This window comes from Mustela erminea, chromosome 19, assembly GCF_009829155.1.
Source record: "Mustela erminea isolate mMusErm1 chromosome 19, mMusErm1.Pri, whole genome shotgun sequence".
NCBI lineage: Eukaryota > Metazoa > Chordata > Mammalia > Carnivora > Mustelidae > Mustela > Mustela erminea.
The window spans coordinates 5,541,134-5,564,062 of record NC_045632.1 but is presented as its reverse complement, the minus strand read 5'-3'; the positions used below and the strand labels follow the sequence as shown (position 1 = coordinate 5,564,062).

The 22,929-nt window shown below is 58.7% G+C and overlaps 3 protein-coding genes across 15 annotated transcripts in view; 2 read left to right on the top strand and 1 right to left on the bottom strand.

The window, feature by feature from the left end:
- The window catches only part of IL4I1 (interleukin 4 induced 1), a 37,142-nt gene extending 34,716 nt beyond the window's left edge, over window positions 1–2,426 (top strand). For all 6 annotated transcript variants that reach the window (XM_032325251.1, XM_032325250.1, XM_032325255.1 and 3 more), the window contains 3 exons: window positions 450–518; window positions 830–966; window positions 1,488–2,426. In XM_032325251.1, the coding sequence (XP_032181142.1) occupies window positions 450–518; window positions 830–966; window positions 1,488–2,409 (1,128 nt within the window). In that variant the 3' untranslated portion in view covers window positions 2,410–2,426. The remainder of the gene's footprint in view (window positions 1–449; window positions 519–829; window positions 967–1,487) is intronic.
- Window positions 2,427–2,707: 281 nt separating this feature from the next.
- Window positions 2,708–13,848, bottom strand: TBC1D17 (TBC1 domain family member 17). Of its 3 annotated transcripts, XM_032325248.1 has the most exons (18): window positions 13,643–13,845; window positions 13,264–13,362; window positions 12,960–13,034; window positions 9,722–9,845; window positions 8,788–8,995; window positions 7,994–8,105; window positions 7,727–7,885; window positions 7,264–7,392; window positions 7,059–7,162; window positions 6,361–6,455; window positions 5,809–5,925; window positions 5,604–5,704; window positions 5,415–5,514; window positions 4,397–4,494; window positions 4,121–4,237; window positions 3,509–3,595; window positions 3,179–3,415; window positions 2,708–3,057 (listed from the first exon to the last, which is right to left on the bottom strand). In XM_032325248.1, exons 1-17 carry the CDS (start codon window positions 13,661–13,663, stop codon window positions 3,212–3,214), a joined length of 1,950 nt encoding a protein of 649 aa, XP_032181139.1. In that variant the 5' UTR covers window positions 13,664–13,845; the 3' UTR covers window positions 2,708–3,057; window positions 3,179–3,211. The 3 variants fall into 3 exon arrangements, with proteins under 3 accessions (XP_032181139.1, XP_032181138.1, XP_032181140.1); XM_032325247.1 differs by having other exon boundaries at window positions 2,708–3,415; window positions 13,643–13,844; XM_032325249.1 differs by lacking the exons at window positions 2,708–3,057; window positions 3,179–3,415 and having other exon boundaries at window positions 3,581–3,679; window positions 13,643–13,848.
- Window positions 13,445–22,579, top strand: AKT1S1 (AKT1 substrate 1). Of its 6 annotated transcripts, none has more exons than XM_032325272.1 (5): window positions 13,445–13,463; window positions 18,067–18,452; window positions 19,738–19,815; window positions 19,899–20,068; window positions 21,492–22,579. In XM_032325272.1, the coding sequence occupies exons 2-5, from the start codon at window positions 18,074–18,076 to the stop codon at window positions 21,633–21,635; spliced, it is 771 nt and encodes a 256-aa protein (XP_032181163.1). In that variant the 5' UTR covers window positions 13,445–13,463; window positions 18,067–18,073; the 3' UTR covers window positions 21,636–22,579. The 6 variants fall into 6 exon arrangements, with proteins under 6 accessions (XP_032181163.1, XP_032181161.1, XP_032181158.1 ...); XM_032325270.1 differs by lacking the exon at window positions 13,445–13,463 and adding an exon at window positions 14,011–14,157; XM_032325267.1 differs by lacking the exon at window positions 13,445–13,463 and adding an exon at window positions 14,515–14,787.
- Window positions 22,580–22,929: the final 350 nt, after the last annotated feature.

Sequence of the window (22,929 nt, the reverse complement as noted above, 5' to 3'; positions counted from 1 at the left end):
AGAGGGCCTTGGGCAGGAGAGAAACCAGTGACTAAGCCCCTCGGGGCTGACGGGTGGCAGAAGGGACTCTGCTTCTGTCTGTGCCCACAGCCATCCAGGTGACAATCACTGAGCACCAGCAGGATACAGCAGTGACTCATAGGCTAGGGACAGATGCAGAACAAACCGTGCCCAGTGGGGCTGAGCGTGACACCGTGAGGGTGGGCTGAGGCTGGGGCAGGAAGGGGCAGTAACAACTTGGGGAGACTTTACAGAGTGGTGACAGTGGATTTCAGTGGAGGGCAAGGCCGAGCGCACAGCATGGGCAAAGACCAGGTGGCCTGAGCAGGAGTGGCAAATGGCTGGCAGGGGCAGGTGCAGGTGCAGGAGGAGACCCTGGGTTTGCACACCAACCTGGCCTCTGCGGTCCTGCCCCTGGAGCTCAGCGTCATCCTCTTGTCCCACCACAGGCCCTCAAAGATCTCAAGACACTGGGCTGCAGAAAGGCAATGAAGAAGTTTGAAAAACACACGCTCCTGGTAAGTGGGGGGCCTCAGCGTTGCTGAGAAACCCGAACAAGGAGGGTGCCCGTTGGCCGGTAGCCCTGGAGTCAGAAGGTGGGAACCCTGCCTGACCCCGGGTTCAGCACACGCTCCCATTCTGGGCTTTCTTCCCTCATCTGTCACAACAGCAGGGACTGGATCCCTGAGCTTCAGAGAACCGTACTAAGTTCACTGTCACATCAGGGAACCAAGATGCTCAGCCTGGGAGGGACGACCACAGGGCTGAGGCCAGAGCCGGCGGGTGCAGCCCACTTGGGTCCTGACCTGGGCGTGCACCGGTCCTGCAGGAATACCTTCTCGGGGAGGGGAACCTGAGCCAGCCTGCCGTGCGGCTCCTGGGAGACGTGATGTCCAAAGACGGCTTCTTCTATCTCAGCTTCGCTGAGGCCCTAAGGGCCCACAGCTGCCTCAGCGACCGGCTCAGGTGAGAGGCGGGGCCTGCGGGCAGGGGCGGGGCCAACGGGACCCGGGAGCGCGAGGAACCGGGCGAGCGGGACCGTCAGTGTTGGGTGGGGTCGGGACTGGTGGGAGGACGAGAAGGGGCGCCTGTGTCCTGCCGCACTCGCCTCTTCATCCCGGGTCCTCGGGAGGAACTGGGTAGGAATGATTCCCGGAGGAAGGCGTGGCCCAGAGGAGAAGGGGGGCGGTGCCGAGCTCGGACACATCTCTGCTCCCTGGCCCTTGGGGGACGTCGGGGACTGGCGAGGGCAGGGGTAATGAGTGGGCAGGGTCAGCGAGGAGCAGGCAGGTGAAAGGCCCGTAAGGGAGTGGGCGGGGCCTCCGAGAAGGGGCGGGAGAAGAGGGGACCTGCTGCCAAAAACTAAAACGCCCACCCGGGAGTGCGCGGGGCGGTGTGGAGGGGAGGGGGGGCGGGTCCCGCAGGGAGGAGCAGACGAGGAGCTGCAGGGTCCGAGCCCCGGGCTCATGCTCCCGCCCTGCCTGCAGGTACAGCCGCATCGTGGGCGGCTGGGACCTGCTGCCGCGAGCGCTGCTGAGCTCGCTGTCCGGGCCGGTGCTGCTGCACGCGCCTGTCGTGGCGATAACGCAGGGTACGCACGATGTGCGCGTGCACATCGCCAGCTCGCGCAGGGCCCGGAGTCTGAAGGCCATGACCGCCGACGTGGTGCTGCTGACCGCCAGCGGCCCAGCGTTGCAGCGCATTACCTTCTCGCCGCCGCTGTCTCGGAGGCGGCAGGAGGCGCTGCGCGCGCTGCACTACGTGCCGGCCACCAAAGTGTTCCTGAGCTTCCGCCGGCCCTTCTGGCATGACGAGCACATCGAAGGCGGCCACTCGAGCACCGCCCGCCCGTCGCGCGTGATATTCTACCCGCCCCCGGGCGAGGGCGCGCTGCTGCTGGCCTCGTACACGTGGTCGGACGCTGCGGCCTCGTTCGCCGGCCTGCGCCCGGAAGACGCGATGCGCGTGGCGCTCGACGACGTGGCGGCGCTGCACGGGCCGATTGTGTACCGGCTGTGGGACGGCAGCGGCATCGTCAAACGCTGGGCGGAGGACCCGCATAGCCAGGGCGGCTTCGTGGTGCAGCCGCCGCTGCTCTGGCATGAAGACAAGGACGAGGGGCCAGACTACGACTGGGCGGTCCCCTACGGCCGCATCTACTTCGCCGGTGAGCATACGGCCTACCCGCACGGCTGGGTGGAGACCGCTGTCAAGTCGGCGCTGCGAGCTGCGGTGTTGATCAACAGCCGAGAGGGGCACATGATGGTCGAGAGCGACACCGAGGAGGGCGTAGTGCGCCTGGTGCCCAGCCGTTCCCGCTGCGAGTTCGAAAAGGGCGGTGCCACCCACGCCCAGGCTGCGCACGGGATAACTGCTCGGCACACCACCCACAAGAGACCCGAGCATTAAAAGTATTTTCAGAAAAAGCCCTGTGGTCCTGCCCACTCCCTGGGTTCAGTTGCTTCCCCGGTTGTATGGAGCAAAGCCATTAGCCTTCGCGGTAGAAGGGTGCGCCTATTCTAAAATCCCCAGAAGCTGTCCTACTTCTCCCTGAGCGGCGGGGCTCCACTGGGGAAGGCGGACAGGAACGAAACTGCTTTGCGCCCCTGGGAAATGGTAATCACAGTGTCCACTCTGGATGTCACGAAACAGATGGGAGTCCTGATGCTAATCACAGAAAGCACGATGGACAGTAGGTTAAACACGAGTTTATTTAACAAGAAGCTGGTAAGCAGAGTCTCCAGAGCGTCTTAACAGCTCTGCAGGTCCTTCCATCTCGGTTATGTCCGGGATGTGTCCCCGCACAGCACTGGGGGCGGCCATACCCCAGCACCACATCCTCACTCCTCCAAAAGCCCCAGATCCAGGAAGGGGTCAGGGCACTACCTCCACCGGCCCACAGGGGGGCCTCCTCTTCCGTCTCATTGGCTGGATCAGGATCACGTGGTGAGGTGTTGGCTCCACCGCAGGACCAAAAGGTACCACGAGCCACCACCCCCTACCCCTGGGGGTCCATGCCAAAGAGGCAGCCTCCTTCCTCCACCTACACGAGGACAACTGGACACAAGAAGTGTCCATGTAAGCAAATCAGCTCATTGGGAGGGCACGGGAGGCAATGGCGGGAAGGCCGCCCCATTCACACCCTTCCTCCCCAAACTTGGAGAGCAGGATAAAGTGCCTGTGCTGGGTGGGCCAGCCGGCCCTGGGGGGGTTAGGACTCTGCGCTTTCCTCTTCCTCCTCCTCCGGCAGGATCTCCAGGCTGCTGTCGGGCTGCGGGGCTGTGTCCTCGGGGGGCGGTGGGGCCGGTGGGGCCCCAGTGGGTGAGAGAGGCAGTGGAGAGGTAGGGGGTGAGGGACTTTGGGGCTCTGTGGGGGGCACCAGACCCAAGACCTCCTGCACGTTGTGGGGCAGCTCCTGGAGGGGTGGGGGTAAAGGCAAGAAGTCAGTAGTTTTATCCCCTGAGGGAGGGGGGCAGGGGGGAGGCTGGTGGGAGAGGGGCAGACTTACTGGGCAGGCGGTCAGCTGCCGGTAGAGGGCCTCCGCCCGCGTCAGCACGTCCTCCACGCTCAGCTTCATGGTCAGCTCGTTGATGTGCTGTGGGAGGGGGTGGGTCAGGCCGGCCTTCCTGCGGGCCAGCACTCAACCACCACCGCCCGAGTGCCCACTCTGTGCCTCGTGCTGGGGATACAACGGAGGAAAGACAGACTGGGTGGAGCTGGGGGCTGAGGGGAAGGGGAGGTCATGTCCTTTCAGACCTTTTGCCACAGGCAGGATACAACCAAGGGAAAGGACACTGAGCTCTCCCCATGACCCTGCCTCGCGTTCATGTACTGGGGAAGGGGCAGGTCCCCCCCTCATGGGCTGGCCGCACTCTGAGGGCACTGTTGGGAGCCAGGGATGGGATGGAAGAGGAGAAAAACAAGCCAGGTCTCCTGGCTATGGTGCTCACCACTTAGCCAACCATACTTTCCATAATCCTATTTGAAGTACCTACTACCCCAAGGTCCTGTGGCACAGGCACAGTGCCAGCCTCCACGGAGTTCACACCTCAGCTAACATATCCGCTTACAGAGGTCAGGACGGGCAGGGAGGGGGACTTGGAAGGAGCCAGGGCCTCACCTTGAGGATCTCATTGGAGCCGAAGCCAGAAAGCATGAGGGTGTCACGCTCCATGTCCAGAATGGCACAGGCGACCAACAGGTGCAGATTGGGACCAGGAAGCCCTGTCCACAGCACCTAGGAGAGCCAGAGCGAGGTGTTTATGGCCGAGCCTCTGCCTGAAGTCCCACCGAGGTCTGCCCTACCCCCTGCCCACTTCCCACCAACATCCCAGCCCAGGACAGCTGACTGGTTTCTCTTTCCTCTCTGCCCTCCCACCCACAGTGGCAGGCCCACCTCCCACAGCCGAAGGACATCTGGGAAGGGGAATTCCCTCTTGAACCAGATAAGCAGCCACCGGAAGCAGAAGCAGAGGGAGCCAGAGTCCTGGGAATCTGGAGGAAGACAGTGGTGGGAGGGGTGGTGCTCCACAAAGAACAAGCTCAAACTCCATTCCAATCCCCTCCTAATTCACAGTGTGCAGGCTGGTCAGCCCGAGACTCTTAAGAAGTTATCCTGGCTGTAGGAATCTCTACTAGTCTAGGCAAGTAACTCGTGCCTAGCATGGGAAGGCTTCGGAGCTGAGCCAAGAATGCTCTGGGTCAACAGGAAGCTTTCCCATCCTGCCTTCCAGGCTCCAGATGAGGTGAGCGAATTCCATGCCCCAACATCACATAAAAGGGATGCAGGACACTCAGGGAAAAAATAAAAGCTATCAATACCCAGTGCTGGTGGAGGTGCGAGGAAATGGACACTCTCACAGACTCGGCTAGCAGAAACATCAGCTAGTAAGAATTTCCAGGAAAGCAGTGATGGGAACATTTCAAAAGCCGTAAAAATATCGCCCAGAATATAATGCCACTTGTTGGAATTTAGCCTAAAGGAACTATCCAGATGATACTCCTCATAATGCAAAATTGCAAATAACCGTAGTGTCCAGCAGGACAGGTTAAATCTGTTCTTGTACATAGTTCAGACAGATCGCCGCACAGTTGGGCGGCTGGTGTCCAAGCACCCCCGGAAGTGGCCATGCTGAGGCCCCAGGCCCATCTGCCAAGCACAGGACTGCAGGAAACCTGCAGGTCCCACTCCTGGGACAGGGACTCGCTGAAGATCGCTCTAAACCACAATCCTGCTTTTACATGGCAATTTTGCATTCTGGCTTTTGCAGGGATGTTTCCCTTGTCTAGATCAGGACCAAACGTCTTGGAGCCCGTCCGTGGCCACTTCCAGAGACTGGCGGTGGGGGGTGGAGAAGGGTGGAGGAAGGGAGGGTCGCCCCCCCCCGCCCTTGCCTGCCCGCAGAGACACTCACCCAGGAAGTCGCAGAGCTGCGGGTCCAACACCCGCAGCAGCAGCAGCAGTTGTCCGAGCTGCCGCTTCATCGTCTCCTGACTCTCCTCGAAGTTCCCGTGCTGCGGGAGGGAGGGCGGGCCACATGAGGAAGCAGACACCCACCCCCATCCTTTGAGGGGCCTGTCTCCGCGCCTGCCTGGGGCCTCACCACGAGCTCCATGAAGCCACAGAAACACCAGAAAGCATCCACCTCATTCTGAATGACGTAGAGGATCGGGGAGAGGAGGTCACTCATGCCCTGGACGTAACCTGGACAGGGGTGGGGGGGATAGGAGGTCAGGGCCCAGCCCAGGCCCCCAGCAGCCCCCAAGGGAAGGCCTGGCCCCTAGTGCCCCCCGGGGCTGGCGTCGCACCAAGGTCAAAGTGGTACATGCAGTAGGTGAGAAGGATGTCATTCAGTAGGCCCAGCCCTGGGTTCTCGGGACCCTCATAGAATTTGTTGGTCCGATCAGTACGGCTCACATCTCTCTCTGCGAACACAGGGCGCAGAATGCGAAAGTGAGAATGCTGTGGGGGCCCGTCCCTCCTGGCCACGGGCACCAGCCCCCGCTCCTCCCTTCGGCAGACCCCAGGCAGGTGTGAGTTGGTCCGGAAACCACCTCAAGCACCCTTGAATGAGGCACTATGCTTGCCTCTTGCCAGATCGCCACAGCCTCCCAGCGACCGACGGTTACTGAACCATCCATAGACAGGAAACTGAGACCCAAGGAGGCAAAATCAGTTGCCAAGATCTCACAGCAAGTAGGCAGCAGATTTGAACCCAAGGAGTCTGGCTCCCTTTCCCTGCCCCATCCCATCTCTCCACGGAAGATGACATCATCCCTACTCCTAGGGAGGCAAGAGCTTTCCCTTTACCCTTCCCGCTGTGTGCCATGTCTGCACCCCAGCCCTGCCCAGCAGCCTACCGATGAGGCTGCGGTAACCGTGCAGCAGTGAGTTCCTCCGCTCCTGCTCAGGGCTCACGGATTTCCACTGCAGCTTCATTCGGAAGTACTCATCCCTGCGAGGAAAGGGCAGGTGAGACATGAGGCCACCAAAGCAGGCCACCTACTCATCTTGGCCACCGCTCCCCCTGCCCTGTGCCACTCCTGACATCTCTCATGACACACAACATCCTTGTGAGCTTTTCTTTAAAGTTTTTTTTTTTTCAAGTGCTCTGTACCCCCACCCTGGGGCTCAAACTCATGACCCCAAGGTCCAGAGCCACACACTCTCCTGAGCTAGCCAGGGACCCCACTGTGGGCTTTTGTTCAGTCTGTCATCCCCACTGGACAGAGAGCACCAGGGCGGGGAACCAGGACACGCAGCAGGGGCACAACGTGTAGTTTACCAGGAATGAGAAGCAGGCCCCCCGGGGTAAGGAAACCGGCTGCAGAGTGACGACAGCTATGACATTATATTGCTGGAACAAAAACTGATGCCCACGGGGGACGAGCCTGCCTGCTTACTGCCATCTCCATGTGTGACGGCGGGTGCCCAGCACGTGGTGGGCTCATGACTGACGACTGCGGAGCGAGCCCATCAGTGCACCTGTGATGGGCCAGGTATCGTGCTGGAATGGGGGACATGGTCGGCTGGGGTGGCCGCAGTGGCTCTCACTCACGTTTTCTTGCGCATGTGGGCCTTGTGCTCCTCAGCTGAGCCCTCCCAGCTGAGGTACCCCAGGAGGAACTTCCAAGCTTCGCGCCTCAGGCCAGGGCTCAGACCCTGGGGGACAGAGTGGGGCCGGCGGCTCAGAGGGGCCTCCCATGGCCACCCGCAAGCCCTACCTAGTTCCCCAACCCCATAGCACACAGCCAGCGCCTCACCCCGGAGAAGATGCGGGCCTTCAGCACGGGGACCTGCTGCAGGCGGCCCTCAGGGCCCACGTGGTGGGCCCACTCCTCCTCGGTGAGTGGAGGTGCCCGCTCCACGGCTGGCCGCGGCCCCAGCTCCACCTGTGTGACACAAGGCCGGTGAGCTCAGGGCCTCCCACACCCTCCCCAGCCCCGCCCACCTGCAGGTTAGCTCCACAGGCAGTTAACCCGCAGGGTGGGAAGCACCCCACCCCAGGGTTCAGTACCAAAGCCACCTCATGTCAGGAAGCTCCCCTCCCCCCACAATAACAGGAAATAGGTACACAGGCTCTAAGCACTCTCCTCAAAGCCCCTCCTCATGCGATCTATGACTGGGGTGCTGTATCATCCCCGTTCTGGGGGAAAAGGAGGCCTAGGGAATTAGTCACCTGCCCAGGTGACAGCCAGAAGACAGGAGGGTCCACCTGATACTCACACAGGAAATGACCTCAAACCCAGGTTCCGGCTCGTCATCAGGGGGTGGAAGAAGATCAGGGGAGGCCCCTTCTAGGTGTGGCTGCAGGGCTCCCCTGAAGAAGTTGGTCACACGGGAGAAGCTGCTAAAGGTGGTGGAGTAGGGGTCCTGGAGAAAGCGCTGCGGACAGGGCCAACAGGGTGCTCACAGCTGCACCCCCCCTTCCTCACCCAGTACGGTCCGCCCCTCCCTGCCCACAGGGGCCAGGCTGGTCAGTGGGACACTCACAGACACCACGTTGGAGCTGTCCTGGTCGAAGAGCTGGAGGTGGTGGAAGGAGCTGGAGAGGGCCGAGGAGTCGTGGGGGAAGACAAGGTAGAGGCGGGGGTCCTGTGGGGAGCTGAGGAGGGGCAATGTGGTGACACCCAGGCAGAGGGCCCCACGTGCGTCCCCTCCCTCTCTCAGTCCAACTGCCCCTGGGGAGTCCCTCACCTACAGCCTGACCTACAGCTGGACCCCAGGGGTGGACACACAACCCAGGGCTGGCCACTGAGGGCCAAGGCCCTCCTGCTTCCCACAGGAACTGATTTAGGGACAGGCCAGGGAGAGGCAGCTCCGGGATGCTGCTGGGGAAGGAGCTGCTTCGGTCACCAGGGCTGCTAAGGGATCTCTGGAGAACAATACAAACTTAAGAGGGCAAAAGAGCAATTCTTCCTAAGTTCCAGGACCTAAGTCCTGCCTGAAATCAAACCACACGTTGGCTTTGTGATTACATGTATCAGCTGATTCCCTTCATCTGCCTTTATTTGTTGTTTTTTTTTTAAAAAAATATTTTATTTATTTATTAGACAGTGAGAGAGGGAACACAAGCAGAGAGAGTTGGAGAGATGGAAGCAGGCCTCCTGCCGAGCCGGGAGCCTGCCGCGGGACTCAGCCCCAGGACTCTGGGATCCTGGCCTGAGCCACCCAGGCACCGCCCCCTTTGTCTACCTTTAAATTTGCTTCACAGCCCTGAAGGGCCAGGCTGCAGCCGCAGGGGGCCAGGGCCTGCCACAAAGGCCCGATGCTGGGAAAAGGCTCACCTGGCCAACAGCAGGTAGCGGCTGAGGACCCGGAGAAGGGCGCGGGTCCCCCCTCGGTGAAAGTGCAGGGCAGGCAGGGAGCCCCCAGCCTGGGTCACCAGGACCAGGTAGGCCCAGCTGAGGCCCGGCTTGGACCGGCGGATGGACTTGAGCTCCCCGAGACTCACTGAGAAGGCCCAGGAGCCGCGAGGGGAACTGGGCTCTGCACCTGGGGAAGAGCACATGTTGGGAGCAGGCCTGGGGAGGCAGAGGCAGCGCAGATCTCCATGGGGAGCCACGTCTCCTTGGAAACACGACTGACTTGCTCGAAAATTTCCCTTGGCTCCCTGTGGCCCTCAGAGCAAAGACTGTGTTCTTAACCTGGTGGCAGTTCCCTGAGGTCCATCTCCTGCCCCCCCGCACATCTCATCTCCAGCCTCTCCTTCACTCCAAGCCCCACACTCCAGTGTCCTAAACACACCCAGGGCCTCTGGCCTTGCATGGCTACCTTCTCTGCTGGGAGAAAACTCCCAGGTGTCCCCCAGGGCCAGGGGCTGACATCACCTCCTCCTGGAAGGCTTCTCCATTCTCCGGAGGGGCCGGATGCCTCCTCTGGTGCCCCCAGAACCTTGTAGGACTCCAGAATAGCCCAAATCACTCTCTCACCCCACAACTGTCACCGCCACAGCCTGGACACCTTCACAAGCAGAGGATTCCTGCGGGGGTGCCCACAACCCACCCAGGAGCCCGGAGAGATAGCCAGACTGCAAACCCCATAGACCCTGCCAGGCGGAACCTGGGCCGGGGACAGCGCTGCACCCCGATCCACGCGCCTGAGACTGGAAGGCCAGCAACGGACAGTCACCTTGACTATGGCCAGCAAAGTCTGTGGAGCCTTGACCACTGAGGTAAGACGTGTCTCCACCTGCCCCTCAGGGGCCCAGGCTCAGCCTACCTCTGGTGGGCTCTAAGTGACGAGACTGTGGCCGCACAGTGCTGATGACAGCCCAGTCGGGTTCATAGCCAGGGTCAAAGGTCGGTTCCTCCTCAGAGGTGCAGGAATCACCCCCACTGACGTCCTTGGGAGAGGAAAGGAAGAGAAGAGAGTGAGGCGCTGCGGATTGAGGGTTTCCAGATCTGAGCCCCGAGGCTGCCCTGGAAGGCAGCCCCAGTAAACAAATAGGGAAACTGAGGCAGACGACGTGCAGTCAGCCAACAGTGCTGGCCACAGGCCGTAGGGAAGGACAGGGAGAGAGCTGCAGAGGCTAGGAGTCCCTTTCATGGGCTAGTGTATGCCTTTCTGTCAGGCAGAGGCTGGAAGGCGAAAACTACATTTCCCAGACTCCTTTGCAGCTACGGGTCACACCACAAGGCGGAGGCAGAAGGCAGGAAGGAGGCAGGGGTAACTTCTTGCCACTCCCAGGGTGGGTGCTGACGGGGGAGGCTCCTGTTTTGCGGCACAGAGAGGTGACTAGGGTGGAGGAGGTGGCTAGCTCTGTGTCCCAGCGCCCAGTCACTGGCTTGGTGAGGGCCCAGTGGCTTCCTGCCCTTGGGTGGCAGCTCGGGTGGTAGTGTTCTTGGGTCTCCACAGGCTCCACGATGATCTCTCCCCACTGCCCTCATTTCAGAGGTGGTGGCAGCTCCCCGGGCAGGTCAGTTCTACAGGGTCAGTCCTGTTCTGCCAGCTCTCGTACAAATTCGCCAAGCCTCTACTGGCCCGCCTTGAATCCCTTTCTGCTGAAAGTAACTGGAGTGTCCCAGGACTCCCGCAATAAAACCCTGCACGAGGGTCCTTGTTGAAGGACCCAGACAATGAGTCCACCCAAAAGCCGTTTCTCTGCTCCTTCCAGGTTCACAGAGCCCCTCCCACAACAAAGCCTCCCACTGTTTGCTTTCTCAGCCTTCCTTGTGGATCTGTCTCTGGCCAGTGGGAGCCAAGATGCCACCTCTGAAGAGTTTAAAAGGAGGAAAATTCCTGATAAAAAAGGGCACCTACATAAGTGACCACCACCCTATTCAGGCCAGTCTTTGAAGGCTGTGGAAGGAGAACACTGTATCTGGAGCTCTGACAGCCAACTAGGGCCATGAGGGGAGTCACAGAGACACCTGTCCACGAGGCTGCTGAGCCAGCCCCAGCAAAGCCATCCCGTGTCTTGTGGGGTGAATGGGATATTTCACCAACGTTTACATAACATAAGGAGAGTCAACACTGCCTTCCGCCAGCGTTTGCAGCCCTCTACCTCTTGGGCACACAGCAGGATCGCATGGCTGGGTGTAGCCATGCAGCTGGCTCTGACCAGGGGACTGTGAGGTACCCCTTCCAGGATGGACTGTTTAACTGCCAGGGAAGAGCTCTTGCCCCCTGCCACAAGGAATGTAGCTGCTCTAGCAGCATGCTTCCCTGACCAATCACGACGAACAGAGCTCCTCAGTCAACCTGCAACACAGGGAGCGAAACCAGTCCCAAAAAACTGGAGCTCCAGAAGCCTTTTTGGACCACAAGGCAGCTGTGAGGATGGCAGAGCAATGCTGGAAGGAAGCCAGGTTGGTGGTGACACATGGCCTTTTCAACCGCAGAGGCAGGCGCTTCTATGCAGGTGAAGCTGCTGTCACTTCTGTTTCTATCCCACACAGCCGAAAACAACTCCTCGCTGATGCAGAGTGTCTGGGAAATGTCTTGCTTTTCCCAATGAGCAGAAAAGATGTGACTGGCACCCTGCTCGCCCCCCTCTTCCTGCCTTAAAAGGAGATGCAGCTGAACGAGTCATCTAAAGGTGACCAGGGCATGCACAGGAGGGTCTCAGTGATCTAGGCCATGACATCGCCAGCCAAGGCCAGCAGCTCCATCTCGCCCGAGTGTCTTGTGAGAGGAGAGGAAAAAATGTGTCTCCTGAACTTGTCACCAGCCTGATTTTGTGTTCCTTGGAGCCTTGTGTTCCTTGTATCCTGTGTGCATACGTGCCTTTTCCACTGAAGCCTGCCTCAGTGGGTATCTGTTAATCAAGGATGAGAGGATGGAGGAGGACAGCCACATTTTCAAGAAAGGCACTCAGCTGGCCTGTGAGGCTGATGAAAAATGCAAAATGCTGGTTGCTTCTTCCTCAACCCTGGGAAGCCAGGTGTTCCTCAGCAGAATTCTGGAATTTCCATTTGTTACCCACTCCCAGGTTATTCAAAGCCCCACTGCCCCAGGTGAGGCTTCCTTCTCTCTCCCTGACCCATCATTCTAACCTCCCTGACCTCCCAGCCTCCATCCTCCCTCCATTTGGCCTTCTGCCCATCCCCCGCATGGGTTTCCCAACGGAGCTTTCCACATCCACACCCTTCTCCTCCCATAGTTCCCCCGGGGACCTCCAGAACACAGTCCAAGCTTCTCAGCTGTGCATTTCAAGCCCAACCACCATCCCAGCAAACCCCCCTCTACAGAGACATCCCATCTCCTCCTATATCCTGAAATGCTCTTCCTCCTGCTGTCCCTGAAATACCTTCTTGCCCCCTTCTCATCATTGAGTTTCAGCGCTAATACCTGCTCCCTCCAGAAAGGGGCATGCCTTTGAAACCACAGAGTCCAGGTTCAAACCCCAGTTCCAACACTTCCTAGCTTTCTGACCTTACAAAAGGGGCTTCCAATCATTGTGCCTCAGTTTCCCAAAATAGAATGAGTGTGAAGACTGAGGCAGGGTCTGGGGTAAACTCATCTCCGGGTCCCAGCACAGGGCCTGGTGATGAAAAGTCTGTAACAATCTCTAATAAAAGCCTCAGGAGTCTCTCATAATGAAAAGAGCAAAGTCTGGTACGGAGAGTAGGAAGAAGCCCTAGAAAGTATACTTTCCGCTCCTGGGGAAATGCCACACCCCTTCAAGTTCTTGTGGACTGAGAGCCCGTGAAACCTGAATCCACTGGCTGTGTTGACCTCCTGCAGCATCACAGGGCTCTCCCAAAAAGGAAAGGGGTTGAGGGGGCTGCCTCCCCACCGCTATGAATCTCATGGTGTCTGCTTTCTTTCAAATGGGCACCTTCAGCCCCACTTCACAGAGAAAAGAAAACCAAGGGGCCAAGAGAGCCTAGACCCCAAGCAGGATCACATATGCTCCAAGAGTAAGTCTGATATTACACCCAGGTTCTTCAAATGTCTTCCACTGCCCCAACCTGGGAAAAAACAAGTAGAGAAAGGGGAAGGGAGGAAAGCCTACCTTCTTGGAGAAGAGAATTTGGGTGGAATCCCCAGCCTCTTCTACCGGAACCCAGTGCAGAAGGACATCACTGTCCTGAGAAAAAAAGAGGGTTTAGAGAGACATCCCCCCCCCAATCTCCCCAAGTCGTATTTCCAGACTTCTTCCCTCCTCTGGCCCCTCAGACTTACAAAGCCCCTTCTTTCGCTCCAGTCCGCACCCCCTGCCTTCCCACAGTCCCATTGGGACCTCCAGACCATTCGCCTCCAGATGCCGCCTCCAACCGGCTCTGGGCCTGCCCGAGCCCTGCTCCCTTCCGGCCCACCTTCTCCACAACGCGGATGACGCCAGCGATGAGGGAGTCCGGGTCTTGGTGCTTCTTAGCACTGGTGTGCAAGTACACGCCACCTTTCTCAAACACCACCTGGGGACAGAACCAGTGAGGGGCGGGACCCACACGCAGGAAGACTCAAGGGGGCGGGGCCCACAAGCACTTCCCGGCCGCCCACGGGGCGGGGCTAAAAGGTAAGCGTCTAACCTAGGGCAGTGGAGGAGAGGGTGACAGCGCATTTGTAAACGAACGGTGTGTTCGCTAAGGCTCAGCGGGGTTCCCAGAGCCCGGGCAGGGCGTTGGGGCGAAGCCGACTACCGGAGGGCGTCGCTTCGCATCCACAGAAAGATAAGAACGCGTTTCCATTGCCTACCCTGTAACCGGCTCCCTCCATAGTCGCCGCCGAGGTCCCACTCCTCCGGCCCTCTCCCTTTCCGGGTCATCGTGCTGTCACATCCGGATAGGAGACCCCCCTCAAGCCTGGGCAGTGGTAGCGCCCTTGCCTGTTCTAGAACAGGAGTGGATGTAACCATCTTTCAGAGTGGGGTGGCTGAACTTGAACAACGAGTGTGTAAGTCACATGGCGCAGACGGCGAAGGTGGAGCAGGCCAGCAAGAGTGCGCAAGCGCAATGCTGTTCCCCCGCCACGAAGTAAACAAGGGGGAGGCTCCGAGGGCTCCACCTCCTCGCCCAAGCTCTCGCCGAAACACCGGCTTCTTTCTCCATATTGTGTACTGGCATCGAAGCCAGTGAGATGCCATTTTGCTCGAGGGCACGGCCAAAGCCTGTCTGCTGCGGCCATGTTAATGCGGGGCATTAACAATGCCCCATCTCCCTGAGGGGCGCGACATAGAGGTCCTGGAAAAGAAACGGGTAAAGGAAAAGAAGGTGAGAGGAGGTGTACGTCACAAGAGGTGCCGAGGGACCTGGGTTAACGGGATGAAGCCGTCAGTATCCCCGGGAACGAAGCCGACCCCGTTGAATTCCTGAGTCACCGTCGGGAGGCGGTGGCCTGAGCCGCCATATTGAAGCCTGGCAAACCGAAGCAAAAAAAGTTGCCTTTGGATCTTTCCCCACTTTGGTGCTGAAAGGGGATAAGTTGGAGGGAGAATCCATATACATTTTGGGCAAGCGACACCATGTCGTTAATGGGCACTGCTTTCCTCCACTTCTGTGGAAAAGGTCGACGATGGGTAAGGGACGTCAGGTCGCTGGCCTTAGTTTACTGTGGTCCTGAGAAGGCACGTAGTGACGGCCGTATTGGGAGCAAATCGAAATGGTTCTGGCTCGTTTCCGGGCAAGCTGAAGCCGTTCCTTCACCATCTTTCTTATGGGCACCCCGCTGTCGTCATTGCCCCACTGTGATCCGATGACGGCCATTTTGGTTTCGGGCGGCCGAATGAGGGAGGCGGAGTATGCAGCGTGGAGGCGGGCCAGCCGCACGGAAGTGACGCAAGGCGCCGCCATGTCTTTTGAGGGCGGCGACGGCGCCGGGCCGGCCATGCTGGCTACGGGCACGTGAGTGGAGGCGGCGTTGTGAACCGCGGTGTGGGGAGGATTTGGCCGTCCAGAGGAGAGGGGCGCTGGGAGGGCGAGCCGCTCGTGGGAGGGGTATGGCCTGCGTAGATCAGAGGGCAGAGATCTTCCAGCAACCCTACGCTCAGCGCTGGAAAGGGGTCGCCCGCGGGAACCGTCGTGTCTGACCCAAGGCAAAACCTAGACAGCCTTATCCTCCGGTCTCCAGACCCAAGAGGATCCTTGCCTTGGTCGTGGACCATCTCCACAGGGTCTGGGGGTTGCTCTGGGGGTACTCGGGGCGCCCCTCACCCGTCCAAAGGCGGGACTTCCGGTCCTGGCCCCCACCTGGGCGGGATTTCCTGTTTTCTTCCTAGAGAAGTGGGTTTTTCCCGGACCCCCGGCCGAGGTGGGGAGGAGGTCAAGGAAATGCCCAGACGTTCATCTTTCCCCCGGCTACGCGGAGTAGTGGATGGGGAGGGCATCTTCGAGTTTCTCCCACTTGGGGGGGGGGGGTGGGAGGCCCTGCCAGTTTGACAGGTGGTTGGAAGGGGGCTTCACTAGCATCCCTCATTCTTTGGCGGACTTCGCTTCCTTCCTCACCTCTTCCTAGAGTCATTTTCTTCAGTTCACCTCCTCGTCTCATATTAAGAGGCCAGTTACTTTAGCTCTCCCCTCCCCTTGCTGCGGGGGACAAGCCTCACTTTTCCTTAATCCTAAAGTCCTCAGTTTGGGGGGCTGGGGAACCCTCCATCCATCTCTGAGCTCCTTAGAGGATACAGGACTTCCTCCAGCAGCTGGAAGGGTGGCGTCTTCCCTGGTCTTGGCCACTCTACTTTTGGAGAACTCACTCCAGAGAGCCCTCAGGCCTTCGCAGAGAGGCGTGAGTTGCCCTCCTCCTGTTTGCCCAGGCCTCCTTACAGCGGGGAGACCCTCCCTCCCACTCTCCCCACTTCAATCTTTTCAGTCCTGTAACTACCCTAAGATCTAGGTCAGAGAGTTCATCCTGATGTCCCAGGGATGTGAGAGCCCCAGGCCTTCCACAGCCAGGCTGTGTGACCTTGGGTCAATCATTTCCATGCCCTGAGCCTTGGTTTCCTAGGGGAGAGAGACCCTGAGCCGCCTCTCAGTTCTGTTGGATTTTGGAGTCAGGCAGAGAGCAGAGTCAATCCTACTCTGACCCATTTAACTTCTGGGCCCTCTGACGAGTCCCTGAGGCTCTCTGAGTCTCATTTTCCCTATCTGGACATAAAACTTTCCTGCTAAGGAAGGCAAGATGGCATTTGGGGCTAAGAACAGGCTCTCCTCTCTGGCCCTATGACCCTAATCAAGATACTGAATCTCCCTGGCCCTTGGTTTGCAGCTGAAGTGGGGTGATAACAGCCCCTCCATGGTAGGGTTGGGGAGAGGGTGGATGAGAATGGTGACGACCTGCTTGGCATCCCTGCCTGGCCTGTGGGAAGCACTGAGTGAATTTGCTCTGGGGTCTGTCACGAATAGTGCTGGTTGTGTTCTTGCTGCCTGTGGCTTCCAGCAGGGGCTTTGTAGCCTTGCTGTCTCATCTGGAAGAGAACAGCTCCCACCTTAGTGGGTCAGGTTGGAGGTGAAATGACAGATGTGGGCTCCCTACACAGAGTCAGTGCTCAGCAAACACTGGCTTATGTGCTTAGGAGTTGAAAAGGGCCAGCAAATTGAAGTCAGGCTACACATGACCCTGGCTGGACTAGAACCGTGCTTGGATTCCTCCAGTGAGGGGGGGTGCCCCTACCTTTTTGAGGAGGCTCCTCAGCTTCCCAGCCACCCTGGCTCAACCACTCTACAGGAAGAAGAAAAATGAGGCACAGAGAGCGCCAGTGAGTGCTCCAAGGTCACACAGCAGGTTTGAGATAGCAGGAATCCAGCCCTCGTGCCCCTTGCTCTTTTATCTCTCTCTTTCTCTTATTTTAAGTTTGTTTATTTATTTAAGTAATCTCTATACCCAGTGTGGGGCTCAAACTCATGACCCCAAGATCAGGAGTCGCATATTCTTCCAGTTGTGCCAGCCAGGCGTCCCAACCCTTTGCTCTTTTTATCTTGACCTTGGGGAGCTCACAATATGATGGAGGAGGCAGACAGAGGTACGATTGTCTTAAGCTCAAGGGACAGTGGGCTGGAATGGAGGTAGCCCAGGGCACTGTGCATCTAAGGAATCAGGATCAGAATCAGAATCAGGATCAGCTGATCCGTCCTGGGGGATCAGGATGACTTCCAGAGGAACTGGCAGAACAGTCTTTTCGGAAGTACAGAGCTTCGTGAATGGAGTCTCAGCAAAGAGAGCTCCGCCCCTGCTCTCTGAGGCCTGCCACTGAGTGGGGCAAGGCTGGTGGCTCTGGGATCAGCCTTCCAGGCTCACCCTCGGGCAGCTCCACAGTGACTGGGGAGACAGAGACGGAGATGGACCCACACAGTCCTCCCCCAGAGCGCCCTGTGCTAGAATGGGGGGATTCACAGATGTTGTAGCCCAAAGAGGGGGGACTGATCTGATCTGGGGTGAGGGAAAGCTCCTTCCACGCTAGGGTGAGAGAAGGACTGACAAGTAACTGGTGGACACGGGATCTGGATTGTAGGCCTCAGGCCTCAGAAGTCTGGAAGTGTGTGAGGCTGAGCGGCCACAACTCTGTGCTGGGGAGACTTGGGAGGGGCAGGGGAAGGCTGAGAGGTTCAGGAAGAGGTGGGAACCATGGTCCAGCAGAAGGAGTGCTGGCCGGGCCTGTCATGTCAAATCTCCTGGAAGCCACATTAAAAAAGTAGAAGGGAAACAGATGAAATTCATTTCCACCATAGTTTATTTAGCCATTATGTCTGAAATGTCGTGTTTTCGACGTGTGATCAACGTCAGACTACCACTGAGACCTTTGACATCCTCCCTCTTTGTACGAAGTCCTCAAACACCAGTGTGGATTTCGTACTCCTGGTCCCGCTCCCCTTGGACCTGCCACATCTCATGTGCTCCTTAGTCACATGTGGTTGGTGGTTCTGTATTGGACAAGGCAGGGCCAAGGTGGGGACTGGGGCTGTGAAAACTGGATGGACCAGGAAGGATGGGGCTGGAGGGTTGGGGACGGACGGAGTCAGGAGGTCCGGATGGGGAGGAATTTGGGGGAAGGGGGTGAACCCAGCTGGGAACAAGGTGGCCGGGAGGGATCAGAGTGGCGTCTAGGGGCAGGTGGACGCCTGGGGGCAGGTGTAGATTGTGCAGTCAATCTGCTGGGCTTCAGCTCTCTGTCCTGCTCTGCTCTGCAGGGCGTGGATGGCGTCGGGGCGCCCCGAGGAGCTGTGGGAGGCGGTGGTGGGGGCCGCTGAGCGCTTCCGGGCCCGGACAGGCACGGAGCTGGTGCTGCTGACTGCCGCGCCGCCCCCACCGCCCCGCCCGGGCCCCTGTGCCTATGCAGCCCACGGGCGTGGGGCTCTGGCCGAGGCCGCCCGCCGCTGCCTCCACGACATCGCCCTGGCCCACAGGGCCGCCGCTGCTGCCCGGCCCCCCGCACCCCCGCCAGCACCACAGCCACCCAGTCCTGCGCGGAGCCCACCTCGGCCTACCCTGGCCAGGGAGGACGACGACGAAGATGAGGACGAGCCGACAGAGACTGAGACCTCTGGGGAGCGGCTGGGTGTCAGCGACAACGGAGGTGAGACAGACCGGGGCAGGGTGGCTCTTGGCTTGGCAAGTTGCCTCCAAGGGCAGTTTTCCTGGAGGGGTGGGACTTGCCTGTCTCTGAACCCAGGTGTTCTGTGGCACCCGCAATCACTGAGAGCCTGTGGGGGCGGGCTGGCTTGCCTGTGCCCGGCTGTGTGACTCTGAGCAGGTCATGGCCCCTCTCCGAGCTTGTATCCTTACATGTTAACCTGGGGCCAGGTCCGGGCTGGAAGGTGCCAGACAGAGACACAAAGCAACTCAGGCCCGCCCCGCCCCCCCCTTTAAAAGAATTTATTTACTTATTTGTTACAGAGAGAGAGTGTGAGCATAAGTAGGGGGAGCAGGAGAGGGAGAAGCAGACTCCCCGCTGAGTAGGGAGCCCTATGTGGGGCTCAATCCCAGGACCCTGGTATCATGACCTGAGTCGAAGGCAGATGCTTAACTGACTGAGCCAGTCAGGTGCCCCTTGGGCCCTTTTCTTGGGGAGACTCCCTGTCTGGCCAAGGAATTGGTAGTCCTGACAGGAGGCAGTGCCCTGTGGAGCCCATGGGGTCGGGACCTGAGCTGGGAGCTTGAGCAGAACAAGAATTGTTTCCAAACATGCGGTGCCTAATGCTTGTGAGAACAAAGATGGGAGTTACAGGGGCATAGGCAACCGCTTAAGGAGGCCAGAAGGAAAAGCCACTGGCTGTTTTAGAGGGGAATCCAGAGGCTGGATACTTCGAAGAGACTGGACTACAACGTTCGGGCTTTGAAGAGTGATTAGGAGTTTGCAGGAAGGTCTCAGTAAGCAGGACTTACTCATTTGTCGTTACTACTAACGCTGGCTTCTTCACTGGAGAAAACCCGCATAGGGTTCAGGGCAGCCTCAGAGCTAGGTGGCCCGGGTTCAGATCCCGGTGACATGGTTATTAAGTGGGAGACTTGGGGCAAGTGGTTTAGCTTTTCTGTACCTCCTGGTCCCCGTCGGTGAAACAGGGATCATAATCGTCTTGTACTCGGTTGGTATTTTGAGTCCTTCATCCCAGATGCCGTGTGGATTTCATGTATATTCAGCCAGTTGCTTTCATCCGAGGGTGTAACAGAAACTGGATTTGTGCGGATGACCAGGCAGATAACTAAGAGAAGGGTGTTTTGAGGCAGAGAGAACAATTCCAGGGGCCCTGTGGCTTGCAAGGGCCTGGTGGATGCAAGGAGTGGGGAGACAGTGGCGGTGGGAGGTGGCTGGAGCCAAGAGTAGTGGGGACCTGACTGGCCTGGGCTGCTAACACCCACAGGGCTCTTTGTGATGGACGAGGATGCCACACTCCAGGACCTGCCTCCCTTCTGTGAGTCGGACCCCGAGAGCACAGACGGTAAGAGTCCCAGGCTGTCCTCACCCCTGGGGGGTGCTGGGATGAAGGCAAGGGCAGAGACTGAAGTCTGCCCTCTCTCCCAGATGGCAGCCTGAGTGAGGAGACTCCTGCTGGCCCCCCAGCCTACTCAGTGCCCCCGGCCTCAGCCTTGCCCACACAGCAGTATGCCAAGTCCCTGCCTGTGTCCGTGCCCGTCTGGGCCTTCAAGGAGAAGAGGACAGAAGCACGGTCATCGGATGAGGAGAATGGGCCGGTGAGGAGCAAAGGGGAGGAGAGGAGAGGAGGGTGGAGGGAACGACTCAGAGCCACTTCCTCCAGGAAGCCCTCAGGGATGGAAGACACATTTCCTAGGATTGATCTTGCCCTCCACCTCCTGAGGCAGGTTTTTGGGCCAGAACCCTAAAGGTTTAACAGCTGCAGCCTTGCATTGTACTCCAGTGCCTTGCAGAGAAAGTCTCTTCTGGGTTTTCAGGAACAGCTTCATTTACAGAATACTTGCTCCAGCCAAGACACGGATATTTTGATATCCCCTCCAGAAAGGGAAACTGAGGCTCAGAGGGGTTAGATCACCTTCTGTCCCCACCCTGCATGTTCCTGGCTCTTCCTGGAATTTGCCCCTCCCCCACCGCCTCCCGTCCAGTCCTCCCTCTGGCCTTCATGGGCTGGCCTGGGTGGCTCTTCCTAACCTAGCCCTGAACCTCCCCGAGGCACAGGGAGTATCTGTGACTTTCCCGAGACCTCAGCTTGGGAGGGGCAGGGCTGGGATTGGAATACAGCCTCCTTTCAGAAAGGAGTTACAGATGGCAAGTGTGGAGGCCCTGCGGTCTCATGGTCCCCTTCCCCTTGGTGCCTCTCAGGGGGCTCATTCACACAGTGGCAGCCTCTATCCGCTGCTGCTGCTGCTGCTGCTGTCTGCACTGCCAATGGGGGAAGCCCAGTTAACAATGTTTGAGGCCTGAGTGGTGGCACTTGGCCAGTCTCTGAATGGGTGGAGGTCCAGCCTCTGTCCGTGGCCTCTCCCATTCTGGGGAAGGCTGGGCCCAGCTCAAGGCGTCAGGCCATCAGGGAGATTGCACTAGCTGCTGGGGCTGCAGACAGGATGACAGGGCCCCTCTTTGGTGGAGGCCAACCGGAAAAGGGATCCTTTCCCTACAGCGCGGGCAGCATGGTAGTGGACAGTACTTGAGCAATCACTGTGCTGATTGTCTCAGGCTCTGTCATCAGCCCCGCGTTTTAAAAGGGGAGACCAAAGCCTCAGGAGATGAAATGCTTGTTGACAGCTATCCGGTGGCAGAGGCCTGATTGTTCCCGTGACTCAGTGCCAAGCCCAACCCAAATCTTTAGACATGACTCTCTCTGAGTGCACACAGCCTTGATGGTCAGCAGAGTGATGGTCACCAGAGCAGCACAGTTCCTTTGTGTAAGAAGGAACTGGAAGGGCAATGGGACAGGTGGCTGTTCTTGCACATAGCGTCAGGCCAAGAAGGGGAGGAGAGGGGCAGGAAGGCTTCATGGAGGAGGTGGTGTTTTGAGTTTGGTAGGAGGATCTTACGCGGACCAAGTCAGGGTAAGGGGCCTTAGTGGGTGTAGGCAAAGTGCTACTTTGGCGGCACTTTGGAGTTGGGGAGGGCGAGGGCGGGGCCGCAGCGGGCGCTGACCCCGCCCCGGTCCCGCAGCCCTCTTCGCCGGACCTGGACCGCATCGCGGCGAGCATGCGAGCGCTGGTGCTGCGGGAGGCCGAGGACACCCAGGTCTTCGGGGACCTGCCGCGACCGCGGCTCAACACCAGCGACTTCCAGAAGCTGAAGCGGAAATACTGAGGCTCGGGGAGCACGCTTCCCGGCCCAGCGTCCGCCCCGCCCCACACTACACCCCTGCCCCGCCCCCGGGGCCGGCCAATCCGAGTCCGACCCGGGACCGGCCTCTCAGGTCCCCGGGGCTCCGGGATTGCCCCCTCCCTCCCAATCCCTGCTGTCCTTCCCTCCACGATCCTCTCACGTGCCGAGGAGTGGGACCTATCTAGTTTCCCTATTGGGTCTGTCGCCGCTTGCTTTGCCCGGCGACAGATTCGTTCGATTAAGGGATTGGGTCGCTCCCAGATCGGGGCGTGGCTAGTTTAAATCCCTCGCAGGGGTTACCCGTCGTTTTTTTGCCTAGCAACAAGGGCTTTGCCCGCGCGGCAATGGTTGAAAGAGAACAGTAAAGCCCCAGGATTGGGTAGTGGCAAGCCTGTTCGGCCTAGAGAATGGGCAACTCCTTCATTTGATTGGCTTGAACCCAAAGGGCTTAACCAATATCCTGGGAGTAGCCATTCCCCCCCTTCCTGGGTTTTCCCCGCCTGATTGGCTCTAGACTCCTGAGGGCGTGGCCAAACCTTCCTCCTGTGCCCAGGATTGGCCTGCGGCCTTAAATTTACGTTCTTTACACTACTGGGACTGGGGTCGTTTCTGACCGAGTCCTGACTACGTTCCCCTCTGCCCCCTTCCAGGGATGGCCCAATCCTGTCCCTGCATCTGACACCCTCTCATTGGTTCCATCCCATAACAGCCTGCCAATCGTAGTTCGTCCTTGCATCCAGGACGGCACCAGCTCCCGCCCCTCTCCCCCCAACCCCCACAGGTGCCTTAAAGGGCCCTCGTCCACCCAAGGTGGGGGGCAGGGGCCCTCGCTCTCCGGCCCTTGTGTGGGGGGAGAGAGTCGTGGGTGGGGATCGGGAGTTGGGAGGGGTGGTCTGAGATTAAAGAGTTTTACCTCTGACAAATGAGTATAAAGTGTGTTCATTCAACAAACACTTGGTGAAGCCGAAAGAGCGGCATCTCACTGATTTTTTCAGTGCAAAGCTGGGAGTTGTTATTGTCCCCATTTTACAGACAAGAAAAGAGATTCATGGGGTGTGAAGGAAGAATTCTAGTCCTATGTGACCATTAACCTCCAATCTTCTGGGGGACGAGTGTTGGAATGTGACTGGTCTTTAAGGAATCAGTGTTCTGAGTGCACATAGTCCCCAGCAAAGCCAGGAACGTCCCGCTGAGGCCGGGAGTTTTCTGCCTAATACAAAACAGCTGAAGATTAGAGAACAAATGGCACCTGGTGCGATGTCTGGGTCGGGTCAAG